Source organism: Ochotona princeps, chromosome 20, assembly GCF_030435755.1.
Source record: "Ochotona princeps isolate mOchPri1 chromosome 20, mOchPri1.hap1, whole genome shotgun sequence".
NCBI classification, from domain to species: domain Eukaryota; kingdom Metazoa; phylum Chordata; class Mammalia; order Lagomorpha; family Ochotonidae; genus Ochotona; species Ochotona princeps.
In genome coordinates this window covers 6,586,565-6,608,184 of record NC_080851.1, presented here as the reverse complement: position 1 = coordinate 6,608,184, position 21,620 = coordinate 6,586,565, and the positions used below count along the sequence as shown (strand labels likewise).

General features: G+C 43.2%; 2 protein-coding genes across 4 annotated transcripts in view; one reads left to right on the top strand and one right to left on the bottom strand.

Annotated features, from left to right (window-relative positions):
- Positions 1 to 3,931, bottom strand: part of RUNDC3B (RUN domain containing 3B) — a 97,002-nt gene extending 93,071 nt beyond the window's left edge. For all 3 annotated transcript variants that reach the window (XM_004582282.2, XM_058678328.1, XM_004582283.2), the window contains exon 1: positions 3,363 to 3,931. In XM_004582282.2, the coding sequence (XP_004582339.1) occupies positions 3,363 to 3,472 (110 nt within the window). In that variant the 5' untranslated portion in view covers positions 3,473 to 3,931. The remainder of the gene's footprint in view (positions 1 to 3,362) is intronic.
- Positions 3,932 to 4,105: 174 nt separating this feature from the next.
- ABCB1 (ATP binding cassette subfamily B member 1) overlaps positions 4,106 to 21,620 on the top strand; it is a 160,509-nt gene continuing 142,994 nt past the window's right edge. The window contains exons 1-2 of the mRNA XM_058678325.1: positions 4,106 to 4,225; positions 4,765 to 4,849. The gene's annotated coding sequence lies outside the window, so the exon portion shown is untranslated. The remainder of the gene's footprint in view (positions 4,226 to 4,764; positions 4,850 to 21,620) is intronic.

Sequence of the window (21,620 nt, the reverse complement as noted above, 5' to 3'; positions counted from 1 at the left end):
AAAGCGCTTTAGCCCAAATTCCTGTCATCACTGCAGCCAAGACATGACTGACTCATGAGGCATACTTACACAAATACCAACAAGAAAGTGAGTCACTGAGTTTAAAGATTCCATTGCCAATAGTACTGTCACACTTTTGCTACCCTATTCAATCACAGAAAGAGTGGTTCATCCTGATTCTTCAGCAGCCAGAACATTAAGAAAACCCGACTGCTAGAGCATGCTCCCTTAACTCAGGTCTGAGTGCTTAAAACAAAAATCAAAGAACATTTAAGTTTACATATCTGCTTTTCCATTTATTTCACAACCAGCGTTAAGCAGCAAGGCAGGATGGCAAGACGAGAGAAGGAGTTGCCAGAAACAAAAGTCATCAGAAGCAGTAAGAAAGAGCAGAAAGCAAACAAAAATAGGCAGGTGCACACAGCCAGCCCTCCGGGATCACTTCATCAAAAGCTCCCAGGGCCTGGAGCGTCTCCCAAGGCAGCCGTGCACTGCGGACCCAGTCACAAACATACGCCCCGTAAGGCCAGCACTGCCAACTGCAGTCGGCTCTGGACACTTCTCAAAGAAAGTACAAGACCTTCTCAATCCATTATTAAAATGGAACTCATTGTTTAATCTGAGCACTTACATGACAAGCTTCAGTTGTACAGGTGATTGTACTCCACCATCAATGCTGTTTGGAGCTGTACAGATGATGGGAGAATTCTGAGCTTCTCTGAGACATTAGTTACAGGGAAAAATGGGATTCTGCACTCTCTAATCACCCGGGGGTGAGGGGAGAAGGTAGTGGAGGGAAGCCAAAGAAGTAGCAATGTAATCTGAAGGAAACCAAGTTCTGACATAATACAGGAACCCTAGAGTGGCTGTATGCATGTGCTAGGTGCCTAATTGTGAAATTACCATTTGTCTCCATGGCATGGAACACATTGCAGTGTAGCCCCAGAAGTCCCGATGCACCCAGCCCAGGCCAGTCAGTAGAAACAGGCCCTGCTAAAACACTGATTTAAACAGAAAGCATAGTACACAATTTACTAATTTGCTCAAAAAATTTGGTGAGCCACAGAAAGGCAATTTAGATTTTTAATCCTCTTGGCCAGAACTAAAATTAAAGAAGAAGCATCTAACACATGGTTTTCTATGCATGAAAAAGCCAAACGATAAAAAAATCTGGGAAAGATCACAACAATTTCATTTTTTCCCAAAAGAAACTCAGAGAGAATGTGCAACGGACTTGAGTGCAGAGACACAGCACACCTGCTGAGGTTGAGCGTGAAGACTTACAGTCCTCAAATGACCTATTTCCCCTACAATCTGCGCAAAATATGATGCACATAGTGCTAAGCACGAGACAAACAGCTGCTGTCTGCAGTACGTAAACATTCACACACACAAAACCATATGAGTAATCCCACACACATTCACTCACAATGAACCAAAATTCAACTCAGCTCCCTTCCCATTCATCCTACCTAACCAAACAGTCTTCTCCCAAAGTTCAAACTCTAACAATACCGTATGGACTAAGACCTGAAATCTAAAGAGCAGCATAGACAACACAACAGGTCTAGCTGAGAAACTGCCTAACTGCTTTAGGGGAAAACACTTACGTTCAAGTGCAGGAGGACACACACGACTGTTCTATTCATCCTGTGGTGATGAAGTTTTGTTTGGGGTCAGAAACCATTAGGCATCTCTAGAACATCAGTCTCATAAAATGAAGACGCAGTCTAAAATGCTTTTGTTTACAGAGAAAAATTCACCTGCCTTGCCTAGCAGGGAGGTATAAATCCTAGTGGCATGGTTCCCCCCGTTCAGGTAATATCTAAAACCCAACGGGAAGCATTTTCCTGGAAGGCTATGATCAATTTTAGGACTCTCACTGAGGGCTACCAGGGCCCAAGTCCAACACTGGTTTACAGAAGACAACACTGGGAAACGAGAAGGCCACGTGGCTTGTTAAAAGGCAACCTGGTGATTAACAAAGGTTAACTTAGAACCCGGATGTGTCTGCACTGAGCACCTTCTCCCAAACACCTAATCATCTCTAAATTAGGCAACTCAGGTGAGAAAGCCAGCCACCAGCTAACTCTGAAAGTAAACCAGCATAAATGCGTACATGTGGCCACGCATCGCTGCCTAAATACTGACTTTCTAGAACATGTATGTGATCTATAAGTACTTTATTCAGTTAGACAAAGCCTATCAAATAGCCCACACAACTAGAGATAAACAATAATTTTATATGCAATCAACTATTGGACATGAAGAACTATCCATCAGGATTAGCCACATAAATAACTACAGTAATTGAACTCTAAGCCAGAAATTGAAATTTATTTTAGTTACCATACTGAATTTATGTGTAAACTACCGCTTACGTCAGCACTCACATCATTTCACAGGAGAAAATAATTATACAAGTAAGATCATGAAACTACAGCTGGTCCAGAGCCATCCACACAAAGCATGATGTTACTGAAATCTCTAAAACATTAAGTTAGAATCAATTTTTCAGGAGTTGAAAGAAATATTCCTTTCTTCTCTTCAACTGCTTCTGAAGAGGGCACAAATAAACACTAAGTTTAAAACATCCAGGACAAAAGTGGAGGAGAAAAAGGACCAGTACCTACACTGAATGTAGTCACTTCATATGTACTGAACTGCTTTTAAAACAGACTCCAATTCACCACGGAGAGCCCAAGTGTCCTACACCAGCGAGGCAGGTCTTGCCCTAGACACACACCCTTGGGCTACACCCAGTTAAAAAGTCACTCGTGGTTACTCGACATAACCCCTAAGTATACACCCCTGCAGCCAGGAAAAAATAATTACAACAGAGGAAAATGTTTCATCATTTTCCCATCGTTACAGCTGTGGATTAGGGTTTTGCTGGAGCCAGGCTCATCAGAAACCAACTTAAGGATTCACACAACTTCCTAAGACAGGTCGACGATTTAAATTAAAAATAACAATAACGATCAATACTGAAGAACACTCAGCAGGTTGGTTAATTCTCGGATTAACCACGCGGATGCTTGGCGTGAGGCGCGCCCTTCTTCGCCACGGGTACAATGGGAAGACACCTGGGGCGGAGGGCCGCGCCCGCCCCGCTGCGTGGACAGCCCGGGGAGGCAGCGAGCGCGCGCGAACGTAAACAAGCCGAGCCCACGACGCGCTCTCGCACCTGGGCGGCTGCCGCGGGCTCCCGCACGCCCTCCTCCTCCTCCTCCTCCCGGGCTCCGACCCCGGCTCCCACGCGCCACACCACCCCTCCCCGGCCCCGCGCCGAGCCCTGCCCTCGCCGCCTCCGGCCCCCGCGACCCCGCCGGGTCCCTCCCCTCGCCCCGGGGCCGCCGTACCTGCACACCGTGATGAGGTTCCTGCGCTCCACCGCAGCGTTGCGGGCGCTGAGGCTCTTCTTGCTTCCGCCGCGGCTCCCACTCAGGCCCCCCAAGCTCCGGGAGGCCATGGCGGGCTGACCCCGCGTCCGCTTTGTCTCGCGCAATCCCGCACGGACCTCGCTGCGCGCCACACACACACACACACCCCCACCCACCCTACCCCGCACCTGCTTCCCGAGGCCCTCTCGGTACCCGACCGCAGCGGTGCGGGATGGAGGGAGGTTAAGAAGGAAGCGGAGGGGAGGATGGAAGGTGTGGAAGACGGCGGGGCATAATACCCAGGGACTGGCGACGCTCGCTCCCGGCCCCCCGAACGCCACAGACCCGCGCACACCCGCACACCCCACCTCCGCCCTTACGCGCGCCGCCGGCCGCCGGGAGACGCGTGCGGGGCGGCTGCAGGCGCCCGGCTATTGCGCGAAGGACCCGGGTGGTCAGCTACGCGATCCGTCCGCCCCGCAAACCCACCCACCACCCTCACGCGGCGCCCCTCGCGCCCCAGCCGGGCCTCTGCGGTGAGACACCCCCTCCCCTCCCCGCTCCTCCCCGCCCCGCCGGGCCTCTCGCGCGCGCCACTCCGCCTTCCAGGCGCCTATGGGATCAGCGCTGCGCCAGCGGGAGCCAATCGGGGCGCGCGGGGGGCGGGGCGGGCCGCGCGGACCTTTAAGGGGCGGCGCTGCAGCCCCGCCCCGAAGCGTGAGCAGCTGTCAGGACGCCGCGCTCGGGCTCGCGCTCGCCGCCCGCGTGCCGCAGCCGCCGGGTTCTCTGAGGCGCTGAGGTGCTGAGGCGCTGAGGCGCTCTGGGCGAAGCTCCTGCAGGATGTGAGTGCTAGGAGCCCGGCTTGGCTTAGCGACCTCCGGTCCGTCTACTCCGCTAGCTTCAGGAGTAGAATGCAGCGGCTTTGACCTGGCAGGGGTTGAAAAACCCAAGAGGAAAGCAGGGGAGACCTTTGTCCCTAAGCTGTCCTCCTGTCTCCAAGTGACATAGTGACCCGAGGAGGAACGCTGCCCGTAGGCTAGCCTGCCCCGGACGCTCGGGGGTGGGGTTTCCCGGCTGTGGACACTGCGTGTCTCCCACCTCAGGCTGAGGTGGACGCCTGGTGCGGGAATGGCCTGCTTGCTCCCTGGTCTGCCACCCCGGGGTGAGGGCCGGAGCGCCGCCTCTGCCGCACCTTCCCCGGCTTCTCCACCTCCTCTTTGGTCTCACTTAGGGAGGCTCCCATCTCCTTGGCCCCCCAAACGCCGGATTTTACACTCAAGTCCGTGGTTTCTGTCCCCATGCACGTGGCCTGGAGCCGTGCACAGGACGGGTTTGCATTTTACCTGAGGTCACCTTTGCCCTGTTTGCTGACATTTCACAGGTGTACTGGCTCCACGATCCGTTTAACTTCCACCTCTGGCTCTGGAGTTTCTGTCTGAGAATGTCATAGGACATAAGCGTTTAGTGTGAGTATCTGTGTACCTACTGTATAAGGGTTTCTCACTTACACTTTAGGATAAACTGCAAATATTAAAAATTGTTGTGCAAGTACTTATTCCTTTCAGACAGCCACTGTCTAATCAAAGCAGGATGAAAGTTCCTGTAGAACTTGTGGAAAGTCATTCATGGAGAAGAAAATTCCTGGGTATCCAGGCTTAGTGTCCCAAGGGAGAGAAAGCTCTGGATCTTCCCCACCGCCCACTCCACCCACACACTCAGAAGTGGCTGCCTGTCCTTCATCCTGCTGCTCTGGTTCTGTGAAACCTTAGCTACAGTGAGACTGCATCTGCGATGATTGACTATCGCCTCTCAGATGTTACCTTCAGGAGGGTTGAGCTGACAGGTTGGTGCTTTATAAGAATCTGCCACAAGACAGTTTTTTTTTTAATGTGTGCCATGAAGCTGCCACATGGGGGCCTTATGTGATTATACTTTTTCTCACTTATCTCGAGTGGTACATCCTGCAGGCTTTCTCTAGATGATCAATCAGGAAATTACTAATTATGTCCCAAATACAGTATGCTACTACTAGAGGGCTTTGTGAGTTTTCACACTAATTTTAAATTTTGCTAGGTACCTAGTTCTTTAGTTACCAAGCATTTGTACAAAATTTATTCAGATATAGGGAAAAACCCACAATTAAAATCATGAAACCTTGTAAGAACTCTGTAAAGGGCTCACATGGTAGCTCAACAAGCCAATCATCAACCTGCGATGCCAGCATCCTACTTGGATACTGGTTCTAGTCTCCAGGTTCCTGATTCAGGTCCCTGCTTATAGACTGAGAAGCAGCAAGGATTGCTCAAGTCCTTGGGCCTATGCCCCAAGTGTGGGAAACTTGGAGGAGGTTTCTGGTTCCTGGCTCCAGATTAGCTCAGCTCTGACCACTGGGGGCCATTTGGTAAATGAACCAGCAATTAAAAGATTTCTCCCTCTGGCTCTGATATATATATATACCATGCCTCTTCCAATCAAAAAGATAAAATTACAAATGCAACCCACCAAAATCATCAAATAGAAAATGTACAACAATATTGCCAAGTCAGAGTTTATTGTAGTCTCAAAGAAAGTAGACTTTCTATGTATGCCACAAACCCAGCAGCCACATGGAAAAAAATTCAGAGAAGTTATAACATAAATTTTAGGATTCACCAATTAAGTATTACCACAGTTTTTAAAAATGACAGAACGAACATTCCTGAAATTTACCTCTTGGCACAGAGGTTAATTTCCTTTATACAGAAAATCCCCTCAGATCAATATGCACAGTTTCAATGAATAATGAGATTTAAAGTATAGAGAAACAAAGGCAATAGGGGAATATTGAGTAGAAAGCCATGTTGTCCTGGAGTTGTTACATGTTGCCTTGCTACTTTGCATGGCAGTAATCTGAGTACATTTCAAAGCTGATGGAAGGATTCCACTAGGAGGGGAGATCGGTGATGTAAGAGGGAGAACAAATGATCAACAGTGAGAGTGTGGGAAAGGGGAGAAATGCAGATAAATGTGGATGAACTGAGCTTGGCTTGAAGACCCTGTGTCTAACCAGAGAGAAGGTTGAATGCCAGTGCAGTTTCCAGTAGTCTCAAAGTTCTACTTTAAAAAGTGAAGGAATTCCCACCCGATGGCTTCTTTTTCTCTATAAAATGGAGAAGACTATCACCTGCTGAAGATGACACAGTGCTTCTTACAGAATGACATGTCTAACCCATCTTGGTTGGGATCACACCTCCACTCTGCTATGTTAGTTCTCTAGGATGGTCACTTACACAGCTTGCGCTGCCATGGAACATCCCAGAGCCTGAATAGGCTTATACCTAGGATATTTTTATCTGATGGTTCTGGGGATTGTGACCAAGTTCTGGAGAGTTTGACTCCTGTTTATGGTTCTTTTTTTTTAAGATTTTTTATTATTATTATTATTGGAACGCCGGATATACAGAGAGGAGGAGAGACAGAGAGGAAGATCCTCCACCCGATGATTCACTCCCCAAGTGAGCCGCAACGGGCCGGTGCACACCAATCTGAAGCCGGGAACAAGGAAACTCTTCCAGGTCTCCCACGTGGGTGCAGGGTCCCAAAGCTTTGGGCCGTCCTCGACTGCTTTCCCAGGCCACAAGCAGGGAGCTGGATGGGAAGTGGAGCTGCCAGGATTAGAACCGGCGCCCATATGGGATCCCGGGGCTTTCAAGGCGAGGACTTTAGCCGCTAGGCCATGCCACCAGGCCCTGTTTATGGTTCTTGACCTGAGTTACAGCTCAGCTGGCCCCCTTCTCACATGGTATTGCCTCAGGGCATGCATGAGGAAAGAGCCTGGTCTCCTTTTTAAAGGGTACTAATCCTGTCACAGGGGCCCACCCTCATCTAATCCCAGTTACTTCACAGTAATCCCATCTCCAGTACCATCACACTGGGACCAGGGCTTCAACATGAATGGAGGCAAATACATACTTTCTGTCCATCACACTTAGAGTGCTGAGGTGCCCCGTTAAGGAAAATGTTGGCTTCATCCAGAACTGAGATTTTCTGAGCAGATGAAAGGGAAGACGGAAAGGTTACAAAGTTTGGGATGTTCCTAAGAGTGTGATTCTAATGTACTTGACACTGGAGCTGGAAGGAAAGGAAGAAATAAAAGGGATGAATGGGGGTAACAAAATGACCAGAAGGTTGGATAATCTGTTGAGCTCAAAAGATAGTCATAACCAATATAGTAAAGCAGGATGGAAGGGGAGCAGGTTGTTGTGGTTAGACAGTGGTGTACTTAAGTTAGTGATGTTGGAATTATGAGTGATGTAAAACTCCAAGGTGTGACCATGCAAGTGTGGTGGAAGTTTAAGCAGGGTAAGGTTTGGTGATGTCAGAAGTAGAAAACTTCTGAAATTCAGCAATGAGTACCCTCCTGGCACCCCTGAGCTCCAGCATGATACAGCATTTGGAAATGGACAGTTGCTGCTGTGTTCTCTTCTTCGGGTTAGGGATGTAAGTGGGAAATTCAGCAGGACTGTCAAGTTATATGTGCCTCAAAGGATTAGGAATAAACTTTACAGATTTACTTGCTTTAAAAAAAGTTTTACTTATTTTTATTGGAAAGACAGATTTACAGAGAGGGGAGGCAGAGAGAAAAATCTTCTTTCCCAGGCTCATTAGCAAAAAGCTGGATCAGAAGTGGAGCAGCTGGTCTCCACCTGGTACTCTGAGATACAGTGCTGACTTCCCAAGTGGCAACTTAGCTTTCTGTACCGCAGTGCTGGTCGTACATAGAATATTTCAGTGAGTCCAAATTGAACTTTTTCCTGCAGAGGTTTTACCAATCTACATTTGTACCAGCATTAAGGTGTAAGCTTTCTTATTCCTTTGCTCACTTTGGATATTAGTATTGTTCTCTTTGCTGTTTCTCTATATTAATAAGCAAAGAGCAATTTCTTGCTCAAACTTTGCCTTGCATTCTATTAGCAGCAAAGTGGTCCACTTACTTCCTGTGCTAACTGGTCACTTGTATCTTTTGGGTTTTGCCTATTCATTTCTTTTGTGCACATTAATATATATATATATATATATATATATATATATATATATATAATATGTATAAAATTCTTCCTCATAGTAATATGTTAATGTATTGGTCTGTTTGTATAGAAAAATTTTTTCTACTCTGTTTTGTTTATGTAATTGAAATGATTACTTTATTTAGAGATTTTTAAATGTATTATGTATCTAATTCAAGCACAAATGTTAAGAAATCACCTTAGCATTATTTTGTTAAAGAATAAATATCAGTGAGAAATGAGTTACTCACAAATTCCGAAATAGGATTTCCAATCATGATGTCAAAAACACATTACTTCAGTTATTCCTACAAACTGAATGAGACCTTTTTTTTCACTTGATGTTTTTAAGAAAATTCTCCCTGAAAGATCTATAGTGAAAATAAATAATATGCATTTACTGTGATGTATTTTCCAAAGTACTATATCCACAGCCAAATTTTGCTTATAATGCAATCTTACAGTATGTCAAAATGACAATTACATTAATAATTATCGCTTTGAAATCTTAGTATTAATTTATCCATTTAGATAGACAACATTTAGAACCAAAGTTATGAAGCTGCATCCTTCTACTCACAAATTTGACCAAATATATTTACCTTGGTGGACCAAGGTACAGGACAAGAGGAACACTGTGTTCTTCATTCAAATCTTACCAGGCTTATGTCTAATTCATTACTGTTTGAACATGATTGACCTTGATAATGAGTTCAGCATTCTGTGAGATGTTTCTTGACAGAGTTTGCAAACCACTGTTTAAAAAATGGTTGTTATTAGCTTTCTATTGCTGTAGAACAACTGTACCAGCTTACTTGCCTTTAGACATTCATTTATGAGCTGACAGTTCCATGGGTCAAAAGCCTAGCACAGTGCAGCTGAGCCTTCTGCCCAGGATCCCAGGAGGGTGAAGTCAGGGTGTCAGTGACACTGTGTTTCTGGAAAGGAATCTGACTCCAGGGTCATAAAGTAATGATGAAAAGTGTAATAAATATAAACTAATTACACAGCTGTTTAGTACCACTACCAAGTGTCACGGAATGTTGTGCAGTATTTTCACACAACTGGCAGTACAGGTTTATTTATGCTAGCAGCACTACACAAATGTAAATAGTGCCTTACATTTCAAAGTTGTGGAACAGTTCAGCTCCATTATATCTTACAGGACTCCCATGGTAGAAGTGCCATTATGCAGCCCAAGACTGTAATGAGAAACTTTTAAGTGCATCTCCAAAAGGCTTCTTGCCATATAAAAGCCTTGTAATCACAGACTCACCACCAGGCAGTGGAGATCTTGATGGACCTCTGGGAATTCTGCCTAACCCCAGAAGAGACAGAAGCAATGTACTCCCTAGGAGACTGCCTGGGCACAGCAGTTCCTACTCTGGCACTGTCTTCCTCCAATCCAAACTTCTTTGATTGAAGCACTTCCAGTAATTTTGCTGCAGCTCCACTGCACACCATCAGTCTACTAGTGATCTTCAGGGTCCAAGGAACAACATTTCAATTTTTGTTCTTTTGATAAATACTTTGAATTGCCTGTTATATGGCTCTGTCAGATTATGGGGTTGCAATGGTGAACCGAAATTCCTACTTTTTTTTTAAAGATTGGCTTATTTTTATTGGAAAGGCAGATCTATAGAGAGAAAGAGAAATAAAGAGAAAGATCCTTTATCTGCTGGTTCACTCCCCAAGTGGTCTCAATGGCCAGAGCTGAGCCAACCTGAAGCCAGGAGCCAGGAGCCTCCTCTGGGTCTCCCATACAGGCGCAGAGTTCGAAAGTTCTGGGCCATCCTCAACTGCCTTCCCAGGCCACAAGCAAGGAGCTGGATGGGAAGTGGACAGCTTGGACATGAACCATCACCCATATAGGTTCCCAGTGCATGCAAGGCAAGGACCTACTTTAGCCACCTGTTAAAGATTTATTGAATTTTGAGTCCCACCTGTGGTTGCCTTTGCAGTGCCAGACTGAATGATTTTATGGTCCTTAAGTGATCAAAAGGCTGGAAGTTTCCCAATCCGAGATAAACACATAAATTTAAGGGATGAGGCATGATCCAAAAGAAAGGAGAGCATATAAAATGGCAAGTTGGAAACAGGACTCCAGAAAGCCTTGTCAACAGCATGACCAAACTGCTCTCCATGAGTGTCAGGGAGAGAAGCAGCGATTGAGCTGTGATAAGCAGGAAGAATAGGAGTTAAGTAGCTGGAAGGCATGTTGTGCATAAAGTGGCCAGGCCTGTCTCTCAGAGTAATGTGTCTAGAGTTTCAGGCAGAGGGGAGTTAAGAGGGTTTGATTAGACATAGGCCAGAGGACAACAGGATTTGCTGCACATAGAAACTTGCCGATGACATTAAGCATTTTCATCTTTATCCTAGAATCACTGAGAAGCCCTTGGAACAACTGCTACAAGAGGCTTTAAGACTAGATTTGACTTTTGAAATGATCCCTGTAGCTGCAGTGTGGAGAATGGGGGAAAACACATAGACAGTGCTGCCTGCTCATTTGGCAGTGTTGTCTAACCTACACTGCAGGAAGGTTGCTTGAACCCCCCACCCCGCCCGCTTTGTCATGTGTGGGAATCCCTACTTGACTCACTACTCATCAAGTTTTGATTTTGTGGATCATGACATGTTTCATAAAAAGATAAACTGGAGAAAAGGCAGGAGTTCATGGGAAATTGATAATTAGATTTGAAAGAAATGCTTGAGTACAAGATTATTCTGGCTTATGCGTGGGTTCTCTCTCCCACTTCAGTGAAATTTAGGAAATAGACCAATGTCTTGAACCATTTAAGAGTATCCTAAGTCAGGCCTGGCACGGTAGCCTAGTGGCTGAAAGTCCTTGCCTTGCATGCGCTGGGATCCCATGTGGGTGCTGGTTGATATTCCAGCTGCTCCATTTCCCATTCGACTCTCTGCTTGTGGCCTGGAAAAGTAGGAGAGGATGGTCCAAAGCCTTGGGACTGTGTACTTGTGTGGGGGAATGAGAAGAGGCTCCTGGCTCCTGGCTTCAGATTGACTCAGTTCTGACCATCAATGGGAGCCACTTGGATAGTGAACCAGCAGATGGAGGATCTTTGTCTTTCTTTCTCTTTGTAAATCTGACTTTCCAATAAAATAAGTAAATCTTTAATAAGTATCCTAAGTATGAATACCTAGGTAATCTTATTTTACTAATTTTGTGATTCCAAACATGTAGACAGGTAGAACTCCAATTCATGGGATGGTGAAAATAGAACAATTCACCCAAAGCAGCTCTAATCCCACTGCCATAAGGTCATAGTCCTCCCCTTCCACACACCACTCCCTGTTCCTTGCCTAGACCTGATTACCAACCCATCCTGATTTGCCTGTTAGCTCTGAAGTGAAGGAGGAAGTAAATATAGGTCTCCTGAGCTCTTTTTAGACAAGTTCTGCCCATGTCACAAGGTTATGTAATAGCTCTTAGTGACTTTGGAAAAATGATATAATTTCTATGGCCTTCAGTTTCATGATCTCCAAGGTTGGGATGATGATAGTATGATTCAGAGGAAGATGAAATGAATAAAAAGGAAACTCTTAAGATGGGAAACATGGTAGAGCAAGTACTGTTCGCGTGTTTTTATCTGGATGAGGCACCAGAACATTGAGTCTGGCTCAATATGATTGGACTGGGCTGAAGCCAGGAGCTGGAAACACAATCCTCGTGTGCCCCATGAATAAGAAGCCATCAAGTACTGCCTCCCAGGATGTACATTAGTAGGAAGCTGGAATTAGGAGCAGAATCCAGGCCCTCCAAAATGAGAGTCAGATGTCCCACAAAGTATCTTAACTGGGGGCCCCAGGATGATGGCTCAATTGACTAACCCTCCCCTCAATAAAACCCAGGATCCCATATGGGAGCCTTTTTGTGTCCCAGCTGCTCCACTTCCCTTCCAGTTCCCTGCTTGTGACTTGGTAAAGCAGTAGAGGAGGGCCCAAAGCTTTGGCACCTTGCACCCAGACACAACTCAACCTTACTGAGTAACTAATTTAACCAATGTTGATGAAATCTCTACCCCACTGGGGAAACTATACACAAGAAGGGCAGAAATCTTGCCCTAACAAATTTATATATAGCAGGAGAAACAGAAAATAGCATAATAAAAGTAGAAGGCAAACACAGTGATAATTATTACATAAAGAACACATCTTGGTTTGTTCTGTTTTAGACTGCGACATTCTTCTTACTCAGCGAACATTCCCCTTGAGGAATATTATCTTTATTGCATCTAATACTGTCTGATGTTAAGTCATGCAGGAACTTTGAAATGCCATAAATTATGCTATGTTGTAACCTATGGGACATAGATATCAGTAATTATTTTCTTTCACTATACTATAATTTTTGTTTCTGCTTTTAAGTACTTATTTATTTGAAAGTCAGACTTAGACACACACACACACACACACACACACACACACACACACATCTTTCATCTGTTGGTTCAATCCCTAGATGGCTGAAATGCCAGGGCTGAGCCAGGCACCAGGAATTCTACCAGGAACTCATGGGTAACAGGGGCCCAAACACTCAAGCCATTGTATGCTGCTTTTCCCAGGTCCCTAGCAGGGAGTTGGATTGGAACTGAGGCAGGTGGGATACAAACCAGAAGCCAGATGGGAGGTCAGCATCATATGTGAAGGCTTTACCTGCTTGGCCTCAACTCTGGTCCCTATAATTTTTGTTTTGGCCTGGGATAGATAACTGTTTTCATAAAGTACCCCCCAAAATGTTGAGATATTTAGAATTCTCTGATCAAAACTGAGCAAGACCAGAGGTCACCTACATCAGCCAATGGGCATTTGGAGGACTGCATCACCTTTGGATCGGCAAAATCTTTGCAGATCTATCCACATCACTTGATCAGAACCCTTGGAACATGTACTCTAGTGGGACCCTTGGTTGATATCAGGTGACAGTTTACCATCCCTGGGTGCTGGGACATTTGGGAGGCCAGGTGTGGCTTCTGCCTTTGTGTCCCCACTTCCCTTAGAGACAAGAAGAAATGGAGAATTAGGAGGCAATGATTTCACCCACTTTTCCCTGATCCTTGATCCTTCCCACCTGGTCAACCCTGTAACCGCCATCAACTAAATAAAAAATTTAAAAATTAAAAAAAATGAGCAAGCAAAACGAGGATATGATATGTCATGAACTCAAAGGAAATTTTAATATAAGCCAAGTTGATATAGACTGGCAAATATGACTAAAGCTTCCAAATCTGGTAATTTCATTTTTTAGATCCCATTTCTGATTAATGAAGCTCAGACTTTGAGGGAATAATGAATTTTTTTTAAAGATTTTATTTTTATTGGAAAGCCGGATATACAGAGAGGAGGAGAGACAAAGAGGAAGATCTTCCATCTGATGATTCACTCCCTAAGTGAGCTGCAATGGGCCGGTGTTTTGCCGATCCGAAGCCGGGAACCAGGAAACTCTTCCGGGTCTCCCACGCGGGTGCAGGGTCCCAATGCATTGGGCCGTCCTCGACTGCTTTCCCAGGCCAAAGCAGGGAGCTGGATGGGAAGTGGAGCTGCCAGGATTAGAACCGGCGCCCATATGGGATCCCGGGGCTTTCAAGGCGAGGACTTTAGCCATTAGGCCACGCCGCCGGGCCCCGATTTTTTTAAAAAAATAAAGTTACATAGCTCATCTATCTCTAGGAAACAAATTGCAAAAAGATTTCTAACAAGGGAAGAAAAAATGATAACTGGGGGAAGTTATATTACAAGTATTTTCTTTCTGAGGATTGTCATGAAGTTTGCACATTGACTCTGGAAGTCAGATCACTCTCTGAGACTGCCATTTCAAAACTACAGATCGTGAATCAGAATAGAAATATACCAGCATGCCTTACAGTATAGGCTGCCAGGAAAGCAAGATACAGACTCTATAGATGTGTAATTATTCATTGTTCTAAGATAAAAATAATTAAATAGACTGATCAGTCATGAAAGCCAGCTTGTGTTCTGAGTGTTGGCCCTGCCCTGTGGAATCTCATGTGTGTGAGCTGTACCGTCAGCCATGCTGTTTGTGTTCCTCTGGGGACAGGGAATTCTCTATATTGTGCCGAGATGTGGCGTTTTTGAATTTCCACCAAACATAGTTGTAATAATTTACACATGTCTACCTACTGCCTCAAGATTGGGCATAATGTCTTCATATGGAAAGCACATTCATTACACTGCTGCCAAATTTAGCATATGCTTCAATAACTCAGAAAAAAATGTTTTGAGGGATACATGTCTCCTCCAAAACATGTGCATCTGTGTTAAAATTAACCAAGAAAAATAGAGGTTACTGTGCAACCAACCCTTCTCATAATACTAGTTGCATTTCTCAAAGCCAACAAGGAATTCACTTATTTGTCATCTGTCACAGAACTCATTCCCTAGAGCCCAATGCCTAATATGCAACATAAAAATCAAATATTTACATGGCATAAAATGACATTGACAGGATTTTTAAAAATATGTAACTTCTCTACTCTAAATGAAAATAGTGTTTTCTGATCAAATTTATAAAATCAATAACTAAAATGCTAAGTGTTACATCTAGTAGTTTTGGTTTTTAAAATTTATTTATTTTTATTTGAAAATCAAATTTACAAAGACCAGGAGAAAATATAATGGGATCTTCCATCTTCTGGTTCATCCCCCAAATGGCTGCAATGCTGTAGCTGAACCAATCCAAAGTCATGAGCCTGGAGCTTCTTTCTGGTGCTCCTATATGAGTGCAGGGCCCCAAGGACTTGAGTCATCTGCTGGTGCTTCCCCAGGCCATAAGCAGGGAACTGGATCAGGAGTGGAGCAGCTGGACCACAAATCAGCATCACAGGCAGAGAGTTAGCCGGTTACACCACTTCATCAGCCACCAATAAAGTTGTATTTCAGTGTCATACTTGCATAAATAATCATACTTGTCATACAATAATAACATTTATTTTAATTTTGGAAAGCAACCACTAGAATTCTCCCAACTTTTAAGGCATTTTTTTCTAAGGGCAGGTATTATTATGTAGTTATAGTCACATGGTAAAAACAATAGAATATTCCATGTTTTAATTTATTGGTATCATAAATTCTTGAGTTATCACAGAATATTCTTGATTATTTAGATATCTACAGATATCTATTTTAATTTTTCACCTTTTGTAATTAATTACGTTCCAGTAAGTTACCTTTCCTTCAAACAAAACTGTTAGAACAGTTGTATTATAAAGCTTTTTTTTGTTTGGTATTATTCTCCTAAAATGAGTTTAATAACTTTTAAGGCTTTTACCATATTGCCAAATAGCTTTCTAAGGATTGAAATGCAGTTTCAAGTCTAGTGACAATGCATGTTGCACCACATGTTGCCAATTACATATTTATTTAAAAAATCTTTTCTTAGAGAATGGACTAGAGGGAAAAATATCAACCCATTATCTGTAAGTACCAGTTATTATATTGTACATGGGCTAAATAGTTCTGTTTTGAAAATTTTCTAGTTGTATTATTAGGCTGAGAGCCACATACTGTATATCTAAATATTGCTCTTAGTATTTAAGGATTATATTATGCACTGTTTTTTCTTTGTATTTTATATTTCTACAGTAAGAACAGATTTTGGTTGCTTGCTCTTTGTCAGGTCATTCAAAATATCTTATTTCATTTAATTCTAAGTCTATTTTAAGCATTCTCTCATTTGCCTTTTAATTGTTTTTACCAACAGAAAGTTTACATCTTTTTATTGTCAGATCTGTCCTTTCTTTTGTTTTTTTTCCTCCTCTTACTGTACTTTTGCTTTAAAAGATTTATTTATTTGAAAGGCAGAGTTACAGGGGTGAGGAGAGGAGAGAGAGAGAGATCTTCCATCCACTGTTCTATTCCCCAAATAGTCAACAGTGACCAGGCTTGAGCCAGGCTGAAGCCAGTAGTTGGGAGCTTCAGGTCTCAGGTAGATGCAGAGGCCTAAGCACTTGGGCCATCTTCCATTGCTTTCTCAGGCACATTAGCAGGAAGCTGGATGGGAAGTGGAGCACTCAAGACTCAAATTAGTGTCCATATAGATTGCCAGTCTTTCAGGTGATGGCTTAACATACTATATACCCTGCCAGGCCCCTCTGCTACTCTACTTGTAAACTCAGAAATTTCTTTTAGGGGCTAAATGGCTAAATGTATATCTAATTTTCCCTTCTAATTTGTCTGTGTTATCTTTTTATTTACTTTTACATCCATGCTCAGAATGACATTGGTAAAATATGGAATAAAAGTCTAAATGGGCCCGGCATGGTGGTCTAGCAGCTAAAGTTCTCACCTTGAACGCGCCGGGATCCTATGTGGGCGCCGGTTCTATTCCAGGCAGCCCCACTTCCCATCCAGCTCCCTGCTTGTGGCCTGAGAAAGCAGTCGAGGGCGGCCCAAAGCCTTGGGATCCTGCACCCGCGTGGGAGACCTGGAAGAGGTTCCTGGTTCCCGGCTTCTGATCAGCGTAGCACCGACCGTTGCGGCTCACTTGGGGAATGAATCATTGGACGGAAGATCTTCCTCTCTGTCTCTCCTCCTCTCTGTATATCTGACTTTGTAATAAAAATAAATCTTTAAAAAAAAGTCTAAATGCAATTATTCTCACATAAGTAACCACTTGCATACACAGGACTCATTCAAAAGCTCCTTTTCTTATGTTTATTATGATGTTCCTCTTATAGTATGTTGTTTTGTTTTTTTTTTTTTTAAAGATTTGTTTTATTTTTATTACAAAGTCAGATATACTGAGAGGAGGAGAGAGAGAGAGGAAGTGGAGCTGCTGGGATTAGAACCAGCAGCCATATGGGATCAAGGCAAGGACCTTAGCCACTAGGCCACGCCACTGAGCCCAGTATGTTGTTTTCTAATGTGCAAGAGTTTATTTTTCCTTACCTGTTGTGTTCCCTGGATGTAATTATCTATTTTGGTGCCAGTGTCCTATTGCCTTAATTGTATCAGAAAATGCTATCCCTCCCTTAATGTTTTCCCATTGATTTGAACATTTCCCTCCTTTGGGTTTTGAAGCAGTCTGTAAACTTTGTGGGTGGAAACCAAATTGTCTGGCGATATTTGTTATCATTAAATAATGTCCCAGAGATAAACACATTTCAAATATCTTTTGTATGGTGCCCAAGTAGTGTGTCTTTGATGCCTGTTTAAAGCAGATAGCTTTAGTTGTTCCATAATTCTTATGATAGCTGGAAGACATCAATTGACAATCTCATTGCAGAAATTCAACTAGAGGGACTCAATATTTCATCAAATGTATAGTAGTTTGTCATTGGTTTCTATTTAAAAACATAATTGTCATCTACTCTGACAAAAGGGCTACACGTCACTGAATACTTTATAATGTAAAAACCTTGTCTTTCATCACCTGACCAGTGAGAATTATGGGCTTTTAAGGAATGTCAGAAAGTGAAGGGAAAGGAGAAACATCTCAGTACATGCCTTCATCCTTCATACTTTGTCTTTCTTCATTTCCCCTATTATTTCTATTTCCTCTAGCACTTCCAGTTCCAACTCCCCCTGCCCCAAAGGAAATGGCTACATAAATCCTGTCATCTTCTGGATGTTTAAAGTCTTTTTTTTATTTTAAAATTAAAATTGCTTTGCATCCTGATTTAGATTGTTTTATAACAGATCAGACAAGTGTTCACAGTTCAATTGTAAGGCTGAGATTATGGAATTTTCTCATTTTCCCACTTGCTAAGAACCTATTGTGTCTTTCTTATGAACCTTATTGTGATGACTGAGGGACTATAAGAAGGAAACTTTCTACAAACTCGCATCGAGATTCACCCTCCAGAATCTTGTTTTATCCTATTTTTAAACTGTCTTTCCACTCTATAGAATTTCATTACAAGCCCACTAAAGTTTTTAAAAAAAGTTCCTCTTCCTTGTCGTGGATTCAGTAGACAAGAAACTATCAAGGTCTAAATGGAATTGTGCAACCAAGACATCAGCACTGAATTTCCACTCATCACTCTCAGGCTGAGAGCTGTTACAACACTCCTCCCCAGCACACGCACGCCAGTTCCAGATTCAGTGGCTAATCTTGTCATGTCCCATGATGGTGTTGAGTACTATGTCACAGGATCTTAGAACCCTGCTCCTCAGTTGTCCCTGGCCTAATTTCACTGTTTAGACAGAGAAGTGCAGGTACCAGATGGCTTAAAGTCCTCATGTTTTCCTTGACACACTGATGGAGATCACTTTAAACTCTTTCAACAGCAATGTCATACACTTGAAACACTCATTCTCTCAAAATCCCATATGGATTCATTTAGCTATAAAAAATATTTTATTTGATTTATGTAAGAATATCAAAAGTGGAAATACTGGCTCTCAAAAGTGATATCCTAGTTATCTGAAAAATCTCAGTTCTACTTTTCAAACATGTAATGCACTCTGAACTCTAGGAAGCAAACAGAAGTGGTTAAAGATGTGGAGTCCCACAGTTCTGTGGGGAACCCTGGATTTGAATTTCTGTCCTGCCACTCCGTTTTTAACTTCACTTAATGTCAGTTTCCTCTTTCTCTTTGTTAAAAGATTTATTTATATACTGGAAAGACAGAGCTACAGAGAGAGAAAAGAAAAGAGAGGGAGAGAAAGGGAAAGAGAGAGGACTGGGGGAGAAGTTTTATCTGCCAGTTCTCTCCCCAAATGACCTGAGCTGAGTTGATCTGAAGCCAGGAGCCAGGTAATTCCTTTGGGTCTCCCATGTTGATGCAGGGGCCCAAGGAATTGGGCCATCTTCAGCTGCTTTACCCAGGAACATTAGCAGGGAGCTGGATTGGAAGTAGGACAGCAGAACTCAAGCTGGTGCACACAGGATTCAACCCTGCAGGAAGAGGCTTTACTTGCTAATCCACAAGCACCAACCCTTTTAAAAGTGAAGATGATCAGGCCTGGCACAATGGCTCAGTAGCTAAATCCTCGCCTTGCACATGTTGGGATCCCACATGAGCACTAGTTCATGTCCCAGATGCTCTGCTTCCCATCCAGTTTCCTGCTTTTGGCCTTGGAAAGCATTGGAGGAGGGCCCAAAGCCTTGGGACCCTGCACCCATATGGAAGGCCCAGAAGAAGCTCCTGACTCGTGGCTTTGGATCAGCTCAGCTCCAGCAGTCACCCCCACATAGGGAGTGAACCAGTGGACAGAAGATATCTCTCTCTGTCTCTCCTGCTTTCTGTAAATCTCCTTTTCCAATAAAAATAATTTAATGTTTAAAAAAATAAAATTGAAGATAATCTAGGACTAAGAAAGTTAATGAATACATCAGACTTTGAACTCAGTAAAAACTACTCACTACTGATTTCCTTTTTAGTCATTTCCTTTCATCAAATGAAATAGAGACTCCTTTGAGAGCAAGAACTCACTCCTGTTTCTTTAAATCTAGCATGCTCGGTGCAATTGATCCATAAATATTTATTAAATGTTGCTATAAGCTTCTTAGATCTGAGGCAAGGGAACCATCTGCAGCATTCTCTGAAGAAAAGTGAAAGTAATGTATCACATTTGCCATCAGATTGCCAGGGAAGCACAGATGGCGGCAAAGATCAGGGAACACTTCCAAATCCTGATCATGCCAAAGCCTCCAAGAAATCCCCAAATTACATAGGATTTTTCTCTTCAATAAAGGAAATATATATATATATGTAATATATATATATATATATATATATATATAGAAATTTATAAATAAAAATAATCCATCAGGACCCTCCATGCCCTAATTGTTCTGTTTGCAACTTACTAAAAATTAAAAATTATATCTTTGTAGATCAAAAACTTCAAACCTACTCTGATGATTTAGAAAGCTTATTTCTTGATTCATCTTTAGAGAGAAACAAAAATTGTGCATTTACTGTTCCATTCCCCCAAATGTATATCATATGGTCCAAGACCAAAACTGGGAGCCAGGAACTCAAATTCTCCCACATGAGTAACAGAGACTCAGCTACTCAAACCATTACCTGCTGCTCCCCGGGTATTAGTTTAAAGGAAGCTGAAGCCTGGAGTTACAGCTGGGTCTCTACCCAGCTGCTCCTGTGTGGGATGCAAGTGTCTTCAATGCTTGGCCAAATATTTACTCATAAGAACTTAAAATATGTATTTCTATATTAATCTGTGTCCTGTATGGCCTCTGAAGACAGAACTCTGTGGAATAGTCTATTGGAGACAGTAATGTTGGCCAGCAAAGGCTTGCAATGTGATTTTAAATGGCAGAATGGGAATTGGAGAAGAAGAGTGCCAGTCTGATGACAGAAAAATATGAGTGGGTGAGCAAGGATATTGATGCAGTGAACATGTACAGGATGTCTACTCCTCTTCAGGTGCTTGGAAACAGAAATAAAGACATGGTGTGTTCTTACAAGGCCTGTAGCTCATTCTGAAAGATCATTTTATAATGAGCAGAAACTGTTGGTATGTATAGTAAGGGCAAAGAATCTGAGCCACTTTGTAAACTACTATCAAGGAGGAACAAGCGTTATCAGAAAACAGATCTGTTTCCCTGAGCAAGTAACTTTTTAAGCTAAGCCCCAAGAGTGAAATTGTATGAGACACATGCATGTGCTTATGTGTGTACATGTGTGTGCATGTATGTGTGCATGTGTTGAGCAAGAGGGATGACAGGTGACAACGATGATGTCAGGAGAACAGGGACACAGTGCACAGCCGAGCTCCAAGGAATGGAAAGAGTGAGTGTAAAAATGAGCTGAGGCTAGCAGACGCTGAATCACGGAGGGAGTTTGATACTCAACCTGTGAACAATCAAAGAGAAACTGTTCCAAGTCTTACCCAAGGGCATGAGACAGTCTTCTGTGCATTTTACAAATGACTTTGACTCTGGGCAAAGGGTGAATTACATGAAGACTAGAAAGGTGTGGAGAAACTAGTTATAAAACTCTGAGTAGTCCAAGTAAGAAAGGATATCAGTTACAATGCTGAGGACATGATTATTACTGCTCTGAGTAAGCAACAGAGGGGTGCCAAGGTCCCAAGTTTTGCTGCAAAGCAAATGGGGATGGTTCGTACTAGGACACAAATGTTGAAGGAAGCTGAGGGCAGCATCAGGAGTTCTCTGGGCAGTGTTCAATGTGAGTTACATTGAGCCACCCACATGGCTCAATACAGTTAGTTTGTCCTAAAAAGT